At 45.7% G+C, this 18,441-nt stretch overlaps 1 protein-coding gene across 4 annotated transcripts in view; it reads right to left on the bottom strand.

Moving 5' to 3' along the window:
- The window catches only part of KIZ (kizuna centrosomal protein), a 211,425-nt gene that overhangs the window by 190,659 nt on the left and 2,325 nt on the right, over positions 1-18,441 (bottom strand). For all 4 annotated transcript variants that reach the window (XM_077282783.1, XM_077282785.1, XM_077282784.1 and 1 more), the window contains exons 2-3: positions 17,724-17,786; positions 2,821-2,971 (exon numbers count right to left, since the gene is read on the bottom strand). In XM_077282783.1, coding sequence (XP_077138898.1) covers positions 2,821-2,971; positions 17,724-17,786 — 214 coding nt within the window. The remainder of the gene's footprint in view (positions 1-2,820; positions 2,972-17,723; positions 17,787-18,441) is intronic.

Genomic DNA, 18,441 nt, shown 5'->3' on the forward strand with positions numbered 1-18,441 from the left:
TTCACACTTCAGTTGTTTGGCGTCAGTCAGCTCCGACATAGTGACGGATCGACGGATCCGTCACAATTGTTGAGAAAACGGTTCTAACTGATCCGTTTTTTTGACGGATCCGTTACTTGGGGGTTGTCTGGGAAAAGTATCTACTTTTTGGAGCATGCACAATTGAAAAAGCGGATTGGGGCGACGGATCCACAGAAATGACGGTAACGACGGATCTGTCGCCCATTCTATGGAATGACGAACGTGACGGATGCGTCGCGAACCGCCACTTCGGCGCAGACAAAAAACGTTACAATGGCCGTCAATGTCTAGATGACGTCCGCCAAATCTCGACGGATCCGTCGCATGGCGGATGGAACGGACGACCATCCGCCACAATCCGTCGCTAATGCATGTCTATGGGAAAATAGCGGATCCGCCCAAAAAAAAATGGCGGATCCGCTATTTGATGAAAACGGCGGTTTCAGACTGACGCCAAAAGACTGAAGTGTGAAAGAGGCCTAACCCTAATGCCAACCCGATCCATAATCCTAATCACAACCCTAAGGATAATCGCAACCCTAACCCCAAAACAACCATAACCCTAATCAGAACCCTAAATCCAACACACCCCTAATCCTTATCTCAACCCTAACCTCAAACCTAACCCTAATCCAAATACACCCCTAATCCCAACCCTAACCTTAACCCTAATCCCAAACCTAACCCTAATGCCAACCCTAATCCAAACCCTAATCCCAACTCTAACCCTAACTTTAGCCCCAACCCTAACCCTAAATTTAGCCCCAGCTCTAACCCTAAATTTAGCCCCAACCCTAAATTTAGCCCCAACCCTAACCCTAAATTTAGCCCCAACCCTAACCCTAGCCCTAACCCTAGCCCTAACCCTAGCCCTAAATTTAGCCCCAACTCCTCTAGCTGCCGGCCGGCAGATCATGGTGGGCGCACTTCGCATGCACCCGCCATTTTCTTACCAAAGGAAGAAGCCGGCGGCCAGAAGAGGACACAGGAGGACCCAGGGACACCGGTAAGTATGATAGGGTACCCGAATCCCCCTATTTGTCTGTCCTCTGATGTGCGATCACATCAGAGGACAGAGAATTACACATCGCTTTTTTTTTTTTTTTGCGGTCGCCGGTAAACAGTTAATTACCGGCGATCGCAAAACAGGGGTCGGTAAAAACCGACCCGGATCATGTTCTTTGGGGTCTCGGCTACCCCCGGCAGCCGAGACCCCAAAGATCTCCCGGGTGACGGCCGGCGGGCGCACTGCGCATGCGCCCGCCATTTTTTTTGCCGGAAGAAGATGGGGGTGCCCATCGGGAGCCACGAGGAGCACCGGGGGAGACAGGTGAGTATCGGGGGGCCATCGGGGGCGATCGGGGACCCCATTTCTCTGTCCTCTGATGTGCGATCACATTGGAGGACAGAGAAATTAAATGGGAAATCGCGGTTTGTTTTTTGCGATCGCCAGTAAACTGTTAATTACCGGCGATCGCAACTCGGGGGTCGGTAAAAAAAACCCGAATCATGTTCTCTGGGGTCTCGGCTACCCCTTGTAACCGAGACCCCAGAGAAAATCCGACTCTGGGGGGCGCTATTCACTTTTTCCACAGCGCCGTTAATGAACGGCACTGTGGTTTAAGTACCCTTAGCGGCCGCCGTTAAAAGGCGTATCGGCGGTCGTTAAGGGGTTAAAGAAGAATTTTATATACATAAAAATGTAAATAATCATAACTGAACAGAATGAATCCGGCTGACTACAGAACTGTGGCATAGGGGCTATTAAAGGGAATCTGTCAGCAGGATTTTACCCCCCACACCCAAACTGCTTATATGCACATGTAGCTCTTGCAAAGACAAGTCCATCCTTACCTTTAACTACTCAGTCTGGTCCTCTGCTACCAAGAAATTGCCAGCTGAATCAACATATAAACGATGTTTAAGTGCTTTCGACACATGGAAGCTCTTCCCAAGACTTTGTGACTCCAGCTCTATTCCTCACCTTTCTTCTACTTGACCAACAGATCCTTTGCTTGAAGTTACATGGCAAAAGAGCAGTCAGTCAAGCAGAAGGTGGCGCTATAGAGCTAGAGTTACATAAGTTCTGGAAGAGCTTTCATGCGCTGAAAGCACTTCAGCCTCATTTGCATATTGATTCAAATGGAAATTTCTCGATAACGGAAGAATGTACTGGCTAGGTAAACATATGGATAGACATGTCTATGCAAGAGTTAAATGTGCATGTATAACAGTTTGGGGGTGTATAATCTTCCTAACAGATTACTTATAAAGGAAACATTCACTTACACAATGAAAACGTAATAAAATCTTTTGTACATCTGCAAAAAAAAAATAAAAAAAAAATCAGCTTATATGCCCTATAAATACAAACACTACAAACCGATTGATCAAGAGGGATCACTTGGTTAGATCAACAGCACAATGAAGATACTCCTTAGAGGAAAAAAAACTAAAATGTTGTAAAGGGTGTGTGTCTCTCGCTTTGGAGAGCCCATGTATCACAGACACTGTTACATAAAACTACATTTTCAATGCAGATCAGCCTCATAAAAGTGAGTGGTCTTAAGTAGACGAGCCCTTGAAGAAACCTGACTGCATTATGCAGCTTCAAACGCTGTTTAAAAAGTATGTGCACCCGGCGGCTTATTCTGGTGGATTCCGCCCATTGTGACTACAAACTATTCTAGTGATAGTTTTATGGTGGTTTCACAATTTGCCATTTGTGCAACTTACTATTTTGAACTCTTAGTAAATCAGAACTGATGTAAGAAAAGTAAATGGGTCCATATATTTTACCTTTGTCCTTGAATTTGATAGGAGAAAACGCAAGCGAGCTTCGATGCTTTTAAAGTCCTGCAGGAAGGTTTCATTTCGGAGCCGAGCCTTCTTCTCTTTCTCACAAATTTCTCTCAAAGAATTTTTTAACTTTACACACTGCCGACGACACCTTGAAATACAGGAGATACATGACCGGTTACCGATGTAGCTGCACGCTGGCCTATTGTTGTGCTTAAAGGTGTTAATACTTTTACTAAGGGGATAAGAACTTGCTGGCAGGTAGATGCTAACTACCAGTCTGTGCAGAGATCTCTCCGGGCTCAGGCGGCGATTCTAAGCCTTAATTTGACCTCATGTCAACAGAGCAGCTCTTCCTCTTCCAGGCCGCTCTGTCGACGGGGCATCATTGCCGTCATGCTGATTGACAGCCAGATCCCCAATGTTGGACAGACTGCTCTATCAGCATATATCGGCGGTAACTGCCCGTCCACAGAACAGATCAGATGAGAAGAAGCAGCTCTATCAAAGTAACATCACCAGAAGCAGGAAAATCACCGTCAGGAGCACCCTGTAGGGAAAACAAATATCACAAATACCCATATAACCCCAATAAAGTTGAATAATTTAATGACACTATTCTTTGGTGCATATTTTTGGGGATTTATTTTTATCAGTTTATGGGGGGGGAGGGTTGGAGAAGTAACAGACAGAGTAACACAATATTTAAATAAAGAGTGAGGGTCTGCTCAGAAACGTATAATATATAAGGAAGTAGGGATGAGACAAGATAGAAAGTGCTTGGTCCAGCCATCTTTATGATAAATGAGTGTATTCACGTAAAGCTCCACGAGCATCTGTGTACGTACAGATATAAAGTGCTGCTGAGTGCAAACACGGTGGAGGAAACTGATGAAAAGAAGGGACAAAGTTTTGAGAAAAAAAAAATGTAAGAGAGAAACACAGAAATGTGAGTTTAGTACAGTGACACACCTGCCTAAAAAGATGCATTTTTTAAGCAAGAGCAAAACTGTGCACAGAAGGAATAGCCTTGATTGCCTGAGGTAGTGCATGCCAGAGAACTGATGCAGCACAAGAAAAGTCAGGAAGTGGGAGGTTCATAATATGGATGAGGTTTGATGCAGACCATTACCAGGGTAGGGTGGATTTTTAAAGGGAACCTGTCACCCCGTTTTTTGAAGATGAGCTAAAAATAGCGTTAAATAGGGGCAAAATGGCCGCGGGATTCCGCGCGTGCGCAGATGGAGATCGCGGCGGCCATTTTCCTGAAGCCCCGGGCAGCAGAGCACTCCATCTGCGCACGCGCGGCCACAGAAAAGATGGTCGCGCCCACCGGTAAATGGCTGAATAGCGCAGATCGCGCTGTTTTTCATCACCTGGGCAGTGGATTCGCCTTTTGGACATGCGCACACCACTACGCCAGCAACGTAATGATGAGCAGGATTCTGGGGGAGAAACAGCGCTGTCACCACGCCCATAGGACCAGACCAGCGTGAGTGACAGCAGAAAACGGCGACTTTACAAAGGTATTTCGGCAGCATAGGTGGGTAATAAAGGCACACAAAGACACTAATGTAACGCCCAGCTCTGCCCCTATTTAACGCTATTTTTAGCTCTTCTTCAAAAAACGGGGTGACAGGTTCCCTTTAATATACGCTGCTGATTTAAACACGATCCAAGAGATCTGAGGAAAAAGTGGTTTATTGCCAAAGCATTTCAGGGTATGTGCACACGCTGCGGATTACTCTGCGGATTTTTCCGGACTGATTTTGGTAAATCCGCAGGTAAACCGCACTGTGGATTTCCTGCGGAATTACCGCAATTTTTTAGCGGATTTTGTGCGGATTTCACTTGCGGTTTTACACCTGCGGATTCCTGTTATGGAGCAGGTGTAAACCGCTGCGGAATCCGCACAAAGAATTGACATGCTGCAGAATAAACAACACTGTTTTTTTCTGCAGCATGTGCACTGCAGATTTTGTTTTCCATAGGTTTACATGGTACTGTAAACTCAGGGAAAACTGCTGCGAATCCGCAGCAAAATCCGCAGCGTGTGCACATACCCTCAGAGTCCATCTGATGCCTTCCTCAGGGCAAACCTTTTTTTGTGGTTGTCCTAAGGATGGAGTCGGATGGACTCTGAAACGCATTGACAATAAACCAATTTTTCCTGAGATCTCTTGGATCGTGTTTAACAGCAGCGTATATTAAAAATCCACCCTACCCTGGTATCTTTATGAAAACACTTGTGGATATTGCAGCAGCTGACATTTTCGCCTCATCACTGGTGTGTCATACACAACCTTTCCAGGTGAGGTAAAACTCTTTTTTTCCTCACTAAATTACTTGGATAAGACCCTATTGATCTTTGATTTTTTTATCCACTTGTAGACCAGGGATGTCAAACTCAAATACATAGAGGACCAAATTAAAAACTTGGACAAAGTTGAGGGCCAACCTTGATATTTATTAAAAACATATCTACAACTGAGGACATTTTTCCCTCATCATTCCTAATATTGTGGGCATGGGCGGACATACCGCCAGTTCAACTGATGCGGCTGCACCGGGGCCCGGAGGCTCCGGGAGGCCCCTGCAGGGCGGTTAATAATGAGGGCAATCTGGCCAGTTTATCCAGCCCTGAGGCTCCAGGGGGCCCCTGGCCAGATTGCCCTCATGTGCGGCGGGCAGGGAACAATCCCTGCAACTCCGCTGCCTTCAAGAGAAAATGGCAGCGGAGCTGCAGGGAATTAATCCGTCCTGCTTCCTACTCACGCTTCCTGTCTCACACAGCAGCGGCTGAATGACATCATCATTCAGCGCCACGGCTGTGCGAGACAGGAAGCTGCCGGCTATGGTGCGGCTTCAGGATACCGTGCGCAGAGGTGAGGTGTGTGTGTGCAGAGAGGTGAATAATGATGTGTGTATCTGGGTGTGTGTGTAGGTGGAGGAGAGGGTAATGATGGGGGTGATGGGGCAGAAGGCAATGATTGGTTTGACAGAGAGGGCAATGATGGGGGTGATGGGGCAGAAGGCAATGATTGGGTTGGCGGAGAGAGAATGATGGGGGTGGTGGGGGAGAAAGCAATGATGGGGTGGAGGAAATGATGGCGGTGGTGTATTGGCCAATGATGGGGGTGGTAGGGAAAAAGACAATGATGGGGATGGTGGGGAGGAAAAAATGATGGAGGTCGTGGAATGGGTAATGATGGGGAGAAGACAATGATGGTGGCAGTGGAGAGGACAATGATGGGGGTGGTGAGGAGGCAATGATGGAGGTGGTGGAATGGGTAATGATGGCGGTGGTGGGGGAGAAGACAATGATGATGGCAGTGGAAAGGGCAATGAAGAGGGTGGTGGGAGAGGAGGAAATGATGGACGTGGAGGAATGAGTAATGGGGTGGTGGGGGAGAAGGCAATGATAGGGGTGGTTGGGAGGAGGCAATGATGGAGGTGGTGAAGAGGGCAATAATGGGATGCGGGGGGAGGAGGACAATGAGGGATGTGGGGATTGGGATGGGAGGAAGGGGGATTTATAATGGATTTAGTAACAGGGGGAGGTGGAGGAAGACGTTATTATCGATTATGTCTAACACAGTCCCTTAGTATGAAGTGTACTCACTTATTATGATAACACCATCGTTAGTTAGATAGTTTCCTCTTTTGTTATGTATAACACCGTCCCTTATTACATAACATCCTCTCTAGATATATATGATTCCCTCCCTTATTATATAGCTTCTTCTGCTGTCATGTACAGTGCTGTCTCTTAGATAGTGTATTATTGTTATTTTTGTTATTCACAGCGCCCTCTTTTATTACATAGTCCCCTCTCTAGTTAAATATAAAATGACTACTGATGGAGGAGCCGGTGACCAGACTCCCAGTCCATCAGCTCTTCCTTTAGAAAAGAAGCTTTCCCATGCTCCATCAGCCATCATTGCATTATACAGCTAATAAGGAAGGATGGTATGCACAGGAGCCCCAAGCTGTCTGTGTCAGCCCCAGATTGTGGGTTATAGTTAAATTAGTAACATAGTAACACAGTTAGCAAGGCGGTAAAAATACATTTTTCCATCCAGTTCAGCCTATATTCCATCAGAATAAATCCCCAGATCTACGTCCTTCTAAAGAACCTAATAACTGTAAAATACAATATTGTTCTGCTCCAAGAAGACATCCAGGCCTCTCTTGAACCCCTCGACTGAGTTCGCCATCACCACCTCCTCAGGCAAGGAATTCCAGATTCTCACTGCCCTAACAGTAGAGAATGCTCTTATGTTGGTAGAAAAACCTTCTCTCCTCCAGACGCAGAGAATGCCCCCGTATGACCGTCACCTTCCTTGGTATAAGCAGATCCTCAGAGAGATATTTGTATTGTCCGCTTATATACTTACTAGACTGTGGCCCGATTCTAATGCATCGGGTATTCTAGAATATGCATGTCCCCGTAGTATGTGATTCGCGGCAGACTGTGCCCGTCGCTGATTGGTCGAGGCAACCTTTATGACATCATCGTCGCCATGGCAACCATTATGACATCATCGTCGCCATGCTGTGCCCATCTCTGATTGGTCGAGGCCGCCCGACAAACCGTCGACCACTCCATATAAGGTATGGTCTACAAACCGCCGACCACTCCATATAAGGTATGGTCTACAAACCGCCGACCACTCCATATAAGGTATGGTCTACAAACCGCCGACCACTCCATATAAGGTATGGTCTACAAACCGCCGACCACTCCATATAAGGTATCCTGTTTGTAGACCATACCTTATATGGAGTGATTTCCAGGACAGACAGACAGACAGACAGACAGACAGACGGAAAAACCCTTAGACAATTATATATATAGATACATGGTTATTAGATCGCCTCACAGTCGTCTTTTTTCTAGATTAAATAATCCTAATTTTGCTAATCTCTCTGGGTATTGTAGTTCCCCCATTTATTAATTTTGTTGCCCTCCTTTGTACTCGCTCTAGTTCCATTCCATTCTATTAGTGACAAAATGTACATTTGGTGGAGAAAAGCTGAACTTGAAGGACCTAGGTTTTTTTTCAACCAATGTAACAGAAGAAATGGACACCACATAATCCTACATACAGAATAATGGGCCCGCATAGTTTCCCATAAAGAATAACAGGCCCCAAATAGTCCTCCATACAGAATAATGGGCCCTAAATAGTCCTCCATATAGTATAATAGCCCCACATATTCCTCCATACAGTATAATGGGCCCAACGTGAAAAAAATGTATGAAATACATCTACCACAGGGCCCCCAGTGATCCGGACTCTGCAGCTCTTTACAGTGGGAGCAAAATAGTGGCATCATCGTGCCATACACAGAGGGCGAATGATGGAGGAGGGAATGTCAGCTGACGGTGCCCCCTCTTCCATCATTGCTTTAACTGTATAGAAGGTGCAATGCCGGGGGTGGGGTTAGTGTCATGGGCCAAATATAAATCACCCTGCGGGCCAAATTTCATCCATGGGCCAGAGTTTGACCTGTGATGTAGACCAGTGCAATGACTGGCACAGGGTGGAGGCATCATTATAGTGGCTACACAGGAACATGACCCTGGCTGCTGCATTCGGGATAGATTGGAGAGAGCACACTGCGCACAGTTGGGATTGTCTGGTGCTGGCAGCAGGAGGTCATGTGACCTTAAGTTTGCTATTTGAATACTTCTGGCCCCATTCTGACTAGACATGTCCAGCCTTGCTCATTAGTTTTTATTTGGCGAAGCTGTGCACGTGGAGTCGGAACATACTTTCAGTCATTCGCCCGCCCATTCCTGGCACCAGACAATCCTGACATGCAGAATTAGCAAAGCGAGACTGCGGAGTTGAATCCCAAGCGTGTACAACCCCTTGAAAATTGGTAAAGTAGTGACTTTAAGATTAAGGATAAGTTCACACTTGCATGTGGCTGGTCTGCGCATGGCTGCGTAGTTCCTCCCTTAAGCTCCGCCTACTTCCGCATGCGTCCTGCGTATCTATCTTTAACATTGGGTACGCAGGAACATGCGTTGTATGAAACCACATGCGGTGTTTTTTGATGTGCCCGCCGACCGCACGGGAACTCAACTTTTTGCGCTCCCATGCGGTCGGTGGGCACGCCAAAACGCCGCATGCAGACGCATCCGCATACAACGCATGTCCCTGCGTAGCCAATGTTAAAGATAGGTACGCAGGACGCATGCGGAAGTAGGCGGAGCTTAAGGGAGGAACTGTAAATAACTGTATGAAATGTTTTTGTGGGGTTTTTTAAGCAATAGGGTTACGATTACATGTCTGTAAGAGGCAGAAAAGCAGAATCGAGAGAGGTTATGCACCTTAATTAGGTGGACAGTTCCATCAGAGAGAGGAACTGAAGGAGGTGTGAGGGAGTAGGGTCCCTAGTGCCATTAGTAGAGAGAGAAGGAGAAAAAAAAATAAAAGAAGCCTGAAAATGTATTTTTCTGTGACCTGGTCGAAGCTGAAGGCTGCTGAATATTTTTATTTTTATTTTTTTTTAAGTGGCCAGAAGTTTAGCGCTGAAACTAGTAATAGGGGCCTGAACGAAAGGACCGACGTAGTGAAAAATGGCAGAGTCAATGCAAGTTGCTGGATAAAGATGATGGAGGATAAGGGGCAAGGTGAACTACAAAGTTATAGCAGAAGCTTGTAGTGATGAGTGGTTTCTCTAATGGTGGCGCACACACACATGGACTGAGCTCCACATGCACGTCATTGTGCCTCCATTGATGCCGTCCATGACAGACTCACACGTAACAGCTCAACAAGGTGTACCGTAGATAGGGCCGTCTGTCGCCAGTGGGAATCATCAAACAGGGGTGCTGGAAATCCTAGTTTTCATGATAGATGAGGATACCGATCGCACTCGGACCAATGTTATTAGGTGAGGTAGTGCAGATGAATGATCTTTTTTCACTGACTTTATCAATGTATGATAAGAAAAAAAAAATGATGCCATACAGAGCGACAGCAAAACATCTGTTTTTTAAGGATACATTGTAATTTTGTAACATAGGAAACTGTAAATGGTTTTGTAAATTATTAATATAATAGCTGCTGCACATGGATGATTAGCGTGAAAAAAAAAAACAAACGTCCAACTGTTTTGGATGACAATCTGAACAATGATTATGTCCGGCAACTACCAGAGCTGATAACAGCTGATTGTTGGGAGTGCCAGGTGTGGAGAATTAGTGAAAAACTCCCTTAAAGAGAACCTGTCACCTGAATTTGGCGGGACCAGTTTTGGGTCATATGGGGGGGTTTTCGGGTGTTTGATTCACCCTTTCCTTACCCACTGGCCGCAATATTGGATTGAAGTTCATTCTCTGTCCTCCGGAGTACACGCCAGCGCAAGGCAATATTGCCTTGTGCAGGCGTGTACTCCGGAGGACAGAGAATGAACTTCAATCCAATATTTCGGCCAGCATGCAGCCAGCGGGTAAGGAAAGGGTGAATCAAACACCCGAAACCCCGCCCCTATGACCCAAAACTGGTCCCGCCAAATTCAGGTGACAGGTTCCCTTTAACCCCTTCCCGACCTTTGATGCATACGCTGCGTCATGAAAGTCTGTGCCAATCCGACCTATGACGCAGCGTATGCGTCATGGAATGATCGCGTCCCTGCAGATCGGGTGAAAGGGTTAACTCCAATCTCACCCGATCTGCAGAGACAGGGGGAGTGGTGCTTCAGCCCAGGGGGGGTGGCTTCACCCCCCCGTGGCTACGATCGCTCTGATTGGCTGTTGAAAGTGAAACTGCCAATCAGAGCGATTTGTAATATTTCACCTAAAAAACTGGTGAAATATTACAATCCAGCCATGGCCGATGCTGCAATATCATCGGCCATGGCTGGAAATACTGAAGTGACCCCCCCCCCACCCCACCGATCGCCCCTCCAAGCCACCGATCTGTCCCGTAGTCCCCTCCGTCCAGTGCTCCGCTCCCCCGTCCTCCTGTCCGCTCCCCCCGTGCTCCTATGTCACCCCCCCGTGCTCCGACGCCCCCCCGCGCCCCGATCTCCCCCCCCCCCCTTATACTTACCGAGGCTCCCGGTGTCCATGCGCCTTCTCCATGGGCGCCGCCATCTTCCAAAATGGCGGGCGCATGCGCAGTGCGCCCGCCGAATCTGCCGGCTGGCAGATTCATTACAAGTACATTTTGATCGCTGTGGTAGGTTCTATCACAGCGATCAAAATAAAAAAAATAATAAATAAACCCCCCCCTTTATCACCCCCATAGGTAGGGACAATAATAAAATAAAGAAAATATTTTTTTTTCTTTTTCCACTAGGGTTAGGGTTAGAACTAGGGTTAGGATTAGAACTAGGGTTAGAACTAGGGGTAGGGTTAGGGGTAGGGTTAGGGTTACGGGTAGGGTTAGGGTTAGGGTTATGGCATGTGCACACAGTGCCGGATTTGGCTGCGGATCCGCAGCGGATTGGCCGCGGATCCGCAGCGGATTGGCCGCGGATCCGCAGCGGATTGGCCGCTGCGAATTCGTAGCAGTTTTCCATCAGGTTTACAGTACCATGTACACCTATGGAAAACCAAATCCGCTGTGCCCATGGTGCGGAAAATTCAGTGCAGAAACGCTGCGTTGTATTTTCCGCAGCATGTCAATTCTTTGTGCGGATTCCGCAGTGTTTTACACCTGTTCCTCATTAGGAATTCGCAGGTGAAATCCACACAAAAAAACACTGGAAATCTGCTGTAAATCCGCAGGTAAAACGCAGTGCCTTTTATCTGCAGATTTTTCAAAAATCGTGCGGAAAAATCTCACACGAATCCGCAACGTGGGCACATAGCCTTAGGGTTAGGGTTGTAATTAGAGTTAGGGATGGAATTAGGGCTAGGGTTGGAAATAGGGTTAAGATTAGGCTTGTGGTTAGGGTTACGGATAGGGTTAGGGGTGTGTTGGGGTTACAGTTGTGGTTAGGGTTGGGATTAGGGTTAGGTTTGGGATTACGGTTACGGTGTGTTGCGGTTAGGGTTGTGGTTAGGGGTGTGTTGGGGTTAGGGTTGTGATTAGGGTTATGGCTACAGTTGGGATTAGGATTAGGGGTGTGTTGGGGTTAGTGTTGAAGTTAGAATTGAGGGGTTTCCACTGTTTAGGCACATCAGGGGTCTCCAAACGCAACATGGCGCCACCATTGATTCCAGCCAATCTTGCGTTCAAAAAGTCAAATGGTGCTCCCTCCCTTCCAAGCCCCGACGTGCGCCCAAACAGTGGTTTACCCCCACATTTGGGGTACCAGCGTACTCAGGACAAACTGGGCAACAACTGTTGGGGTCCAATTTCTCCTGTTACCCTTGGGAAAATAAAAAATTGCTTGCTAAAACATCTTTTTTGAGGAAAGAAAAATGATTTTTTATTTTCACGGCTCTGCTTTGTAAACTTCTGTGAAGCACTTGGGGGTTGAACGTGCTCATCACACATCTAGATAAGTTCCTTGGGGGGTCTAGTTTCCAAAATGGGGTCACTTGTGGGGTGTTTCTACTGTTTAGGCACATCAGGGGCTCTGCAAATGCAATGTGACGCCCGCAGACCATTCCATCAAAGTCTGCATTTCAAATGCCACTACTTCCCTTCCGAGCCCTGACATGTGCCCAAACAGTGGTTTACCCCCACATATGGGGTATCAGCGTACTCACAACAAACTGGGCAACAAATATTGGGGTCCAATTTCTCCTGTTACCCTTGTGAAAATAAAAAATTGCTTGCTAAAACATCTTTTTTGAGGAAAGAAAAATGATTTTTTATTTTCACGGCTCTGCGTTGTAAACTTCTGTGAAGCACTTGGGGGTTGAAAGTGCTCATCATTAGTGTTGAGCATTCCGATACCGCAAGTATCGGGTATCGGCCGATATTTGCTGTATCGGAATTCCGATACCGAGATCCGATACTTTTGTGGTATCGGGTATCGGTATCGAAACAACATTAATGTGTAAAATAAAGAATTAAAATAAAAAAATATTGCTATACTCACCTCTCCGACGCAGCCTGGACCTCACTGAGGGAACCGGCAGCGTTCTTTGCTTAAAATTTGCGCTTTTCCTTCCTTCCGTGACGTCACGGCTTGTGATTGGTCGCGTGCCGCCCATGTGGCCGCGACGCGACCAATCACAGCAAGCCGTGACATAATTTTCAGGTCCTTCTAGGCATTCAGTATTTTAAAATTACGTTCCGGCTTTGTGATTGGTCGCGTCGCGGTCACATGGGCGACGCGACCAATCACAAGCCGTGACGTCACGGGAGGCAGGACACGCGCGCATTTGCGCGCGTGTCCTGCCTCCCGTGACGTCACGGCTTGTGATTGGTCGCGTCGCCCATGTGACCGCGACGCAACCAATCACAAGCCAGAACGTAATTTTAAAATCCTGAAGGACCTGAAATTACGTCACGGCTTGCTGTGATTGGTTGCGTCGCGGCCACATGGGCGACGCGACCAATCACAAGCCGTGACGTAATTTTAAAAATGCGCGCGTTTCCTGCCTCCTGTGACGTCACGGCTTGTGATTGGTCGCGTCGCCCATGTGACCGCGACGCGACCAATCACAAAGCCGGAACGTAATTTTTAAATCCTGAAGGACCTAAAATTACGTCACGGCTTGCTGTGATTGGTCGCGTCGCGGCCACATGGGCGGCACGCGACCAATCACAAGCCGGGACTTCACGTAAGGAAGTAAACGCGCGAATTTTAAGCAAACAACGCTGCCGGTTCCCTCGGTGAGGTGAGTATAGCAATATTTTTTATTTTAATTCTTTCTTTTACACATTAATATGGATCCCAGGGCCTGAAGGAGAGTTTCCTCTCCTTCAGACCCTGGGAACCATCAGGGATACCGTCCGATACTTGAGTCCCATTGACTTGTATTGGTATCGGGCATCGGTATCGGATTGGATCCGATACTTTGCCGGTATCGGCCGATACTTTCCGATACCGATACTTTCAAGTATCGGACGGTATCGCTCAACACTACTCATCATACATCTAGATAAGTTCCATCGGGGGTCTAGTTTCCAAAATGGGGTCACTTGTGGGGTGTTTCTACTGTTTAGGCACATCAGGGGCTCTGCAAATGCAACGTGATGCCCGCAGACCATTCCATCAAAGTCTGCATTTCAAATGTCACTACCTCCCTTCCGAGCCCTGACATGTGCCCAAACAGTGGTTTACCCCCACATATGGGGTATCAGCGTACTCACAACAAACTGGGCAACAAATATTGGGGTCCAATTTCTCCTGTTACCCTTGTGAAAATAAAAAATTGCTTGCTAAAACATATTTTTTGAGGAAAGAAAAATGATTTTTTATTTTCACGGCTCTGCGTTGTAAACTTCTGTGAAGCACTTGGGGGTTGAACGTGCTCACCACACATCTAGATAAGTTCCTTGGGGGGTCTAGTTTCCAAAATCGGGTCAATTGTGGGGGGTTTCTACTGTTTAGGCAAATCAGGGGCTCTGCAAACGTAACATAATGCCCGCAGACCATTCCATCAAAGTCTGCATTCCAAAACGTCACTACTTCCCTTCCGAGCCCCGGCATATGCCCAAACAGTGGTTTACCCCCACATATGGGGTATCAGCGTACTCAGGAGAAACTGGACAACAACTTTTGGGGTCCAATTTCTCCTGTTACCCTTGGAAAAATAAAAAAAATTGTGGGCTAAAAAATCATTTTTGAGAAAAGAAAAATTATTTTTTATTTTCATGGCTCTGCGTTATAAACTTCTGTGAAGCACTTGGGGGTTCAAAGTGCTCACCACACATCTAGATTAGTTCCTTAGGAGGTCTAGTTTCCAAAATGGGGTCACTTGTAGGGGAGCTCCAATGTTTAGGCACACAGGGGCTCTCCAAACGCGACATGGTGTCCGCTAACGATTGGAGCTAATTTTCCATTCAAAAAGTCAAATGGCACGCCTCCCCTCCCGAGCCTTGCCGTGCACCCAAACAGTGGTTTACCCCCACATATGAGGTATCGGCGTACTCAGGAGAAATTGCCCAACAAATTTTAGGATCCATTTTATCCTGTTGCCCATGTGAAAATGAAAGAATTGAGGCTAAAAGAAATTTTGTGTGAAAAAAAAGTACTTTTTCATTTTTGCGGATCAATTTGTGAAGCACCTGGGGGTTTAAAGTGCTCACTATGCCTCTAGATAAGTTCCTTGGGGGGTCTAGTTTCCAAAATAGGGTCACTTGTGGAGGAGCTCCAATGTTTAGGCACACGGGGGCTCTCCAAACGCGACATGGTGTCCGCTAAAGATTGGAGCCAATTTTTCATTGAAAAAGTCAAGTGGCGCTCCTTCCCTTCCGAGCCCTGCCGTGCGCCCAAACAGTGGTTTACCCCCACATATGAGGTATCAGCGTACTCAGGACAAATTGGACAACAACGTCCGTGGTCTAGTTTCTCCTTTTACCCTTGGGAAAATAAAAAAATTGTTGCTAAAAGATCATTTTTGTGACTAAAAAGTTAAATGTTCATTTTTTACTTCCATGTTGCTTCTGCTGCTGTGAAACACCTGAAGGGTTAATAAACTTCTTGAATGTGGTTTTGAGCACCTTGAGGGGTGCAGTTTTTAGAATGGTGTCACTTTTGGGTATTTTCAGCCATATAGAACCCTCAAAATGACTTCAAATGTGAGGTGGTCCCTAAAAAAAATGGTTTTGTAAATTTTGTTGTAAAAATGAGAAATCACTGGTCAAATTTTAACCCTTATAACTTCCTAGCAAAAAAAAAATTTGTTTCCAAAATTGTGCTGATGTAAAGTAGACATGTGGGAAATGTTATTTATTAACTATTTTGTGTCACATAACTCTCTGGTTTAACAGAATAAAAATTCAAAATGTGAAAATTGCGAAATTTTCAAAATTTTCGCCAAATTTCCGTCGTTTTCACAAATAAACTCAGAAATGATCGACCTAAATTTACCACTAACATGAAGCCCAATATGTCACGAAAAAACAATCTCAGAATCGCTAGGATCCGTTGAAGCGTTCCTGAGTTATTACCTCATAAAGGGACACTGGTCAGAATTGCAAAAAATGGCAAGGTCATTAAGGCCAAAATAGGCTGGGTCATGAAGGGGTTAAAGCGAATATTTCAGCAGGATTTCACACCCAAACTATTCATACAGTATGTGCATGTAGTTCTTTCAAAATCAAGTCCAGTAATACCTTTACATGGTCCATTCCTCTGTTACTGAGAAATCAGCGTTTGATTTAATATGCAAATGAGGCTGAAGAGCTATGGTAGATGTGAAGCTCCTGTCACTCCAGCTCTATTTTTTCTAAACCTCACAATAGCCAACAATATTATACGCATAATCAACAATGTTATCAACAATATTTTATGCATTATGTAAAATAAAGGGCAGATCAGTGAGGGATCGGTGACCTGTCATAAGCCCTTACAGATGCAAATGCAAGCAGAGCACCACATAAAGCCCCCCTGCCACAGGAAGCCCCGAAGCACGAGAATCTCCTTAACTGAAAATAAAGATTACACAACAACCACAAGACGGATTTCATCACCCAGGTATCATTTCAGTCAGTATAACGGCACCAACCTGACAGTGTCTGTAGGTTACTGTGCACAATCCTGCTGACAGGTTCCCTTTAAGTCAAATTGCACAGAGGCTGTTAGTTAAAGAGGAGGCAGAGCTGGGCGGGGAATAGAGCTGGATTCACAGAAGAGTCCGATCTACAAGTAGCTGCTCTGCCTCATTTGCATATTAATGCAAGTGCTGATTTCTCAGTAACAGAGGAATGGACTGGCCATGTAAAGGTATTTCTGGACATGTCTTTGAAAGAGCTACATGCACATATAAATAGTTTTTGGGGTGAAATCCTGATTACAGATTCCCTTTAAGTGCTTGTGCACAATAAATAATTTAAAAAAGTAATTTATAGATGTGGTCTTGTATTTTGAGGGATGGGAGATCGTTTTCATTGGTAACATTTGGTTTATATACAATTAATTTGCTGATTTATTCATATTTATAAAAGAAAAAATATAGAAATTATAACAAATGTGTGCTATAAACCAGTATAAATAATACGTATCTACATTCTACTATTCTCACTGCATCAGTGACAAATAAGTTGTTTATTTTCCTAAAATATTTCACAATTTCGGAAGGAAAAGGGGCAGACTTTTTAATTTTTTTTTATTTATTGAATTTCATTTCACTTTACCATTTTTCCTTGAAGCAGCTATTGCTTGACAGAAGATTAACATCTTAGATGCCGCATTGTATTCACCAAGGCACCTAAGTGGTTAAAGGAAATCTCTGACCCGGTTTTTGCTACTAAATACCAGGCAACATAATTTAAAGATTCCAGCGATGTGTCACTTACTGGGCTGCTTGCTTTAGTTCTGATGAAGTCACCAGGTTATCAGCAGAAGATTATCATTAGAGACTAGTAAACCTGCTGCCATGAAATCCCCATTATTCATGAGTGCGCTCTGTATAACCCCACCTCCACCAGTGATTGGCAGATTTCTGCCTATGAACAGTGTACACAGAAAGCTGCCAATCACTGATGGGGGTGGGGTTATACAGAGCTCAGCATTCAGAGATCTGCAGCAGACAAAACAGTGATTTTATCAAGGCTGCAGCAGGCAGACCAGTGATACGTCCCTGGAATCAGGGTTTCTGCCCCTACTTCATGGTGCTCTCAGATGGGGCTGCCAAAACCTGGCGACAGGTTCCAAAAAGGTTGGGGAAGGAGGTTTTGCTGACTCAGGCATTCATCAGCACGCACAGATTCCCATTCCATACATGTACAGCATGACTCTTAAGACACTTTTAGACAAGCAATTCAATGACATACCCATAGGTATGTTGTTAGAGGATACAAGTGAGGCATACTTACATGTATGTATTGGATAAGGAATATTCAGACATCTTTTTTTCCAGTTCCAGTCTTTTTAATTCACTGCAAAATCCAAATAAAAATCACAAAACAGAATTAACCCTTTGTCTGATTAAGCCTTGGAATAAACTGTGTCTCAGAACATTATCATATGACAATCCCTTTAATGTCTCCTCTTAAAAGATTAAATGTTATTTTAACCCCTTCATGCCATGGCCATTTTCTGGGGGGGGGGGGGGTGTTTGCATTTTAATTTTTTCATGTGACGCTTCCTCTTCCATCACTCCCCCTCTGCCTCTGACTCAGCGGGTGCCAGCAGTGCTCAGAGACGCTGAGATGCTCTGCAGAAGCCAGAGCAGCAGGGATACAAGGAGGAGAGGTAAGTATTATTTGTGTGCTGCATGATACTGTGTTGTGTGTGTGTGTCTGCTGCACTGTACTGTGTGTTTGTGGGGGGTGCTGAATTATACTTTGTGGCTGTTTAATACTATGTGTGGGGGGCTGCATTATACTGTGTGTGGGGGGGCTGAATTATAATGTGTGGAGGGGCTGGATTATGCTCTGGGGGCTACATTATACTATAGAGGGGGCTGCATTATGCTCTATGAGGGGACTACATTATACTCTGAGGAGGGCTGCAGTATACTCTTTCAAGGACCATGGGGAGTGCATTTTACTATATGTACTATATGTGACCTCCATTATGCTGTATCGAGGA

The sequence above is a fragment of the Ranitomeya variabilis genome, chromosome 2 (genome assembly GCF_051348905.1).
Source record: "Ranitomeya variabilis isolate aRanVar5 chromosome 2, aRanVar5.hap1, whole genome shotgun sequence".
In the NCBI taxonomy this organism is placed as follows: Eukaryota; Metazoa; Chordata; class Amphibia; order Anura; family Dendrobatidae; genus Ranitomeya; species Ranitomeya variabilis.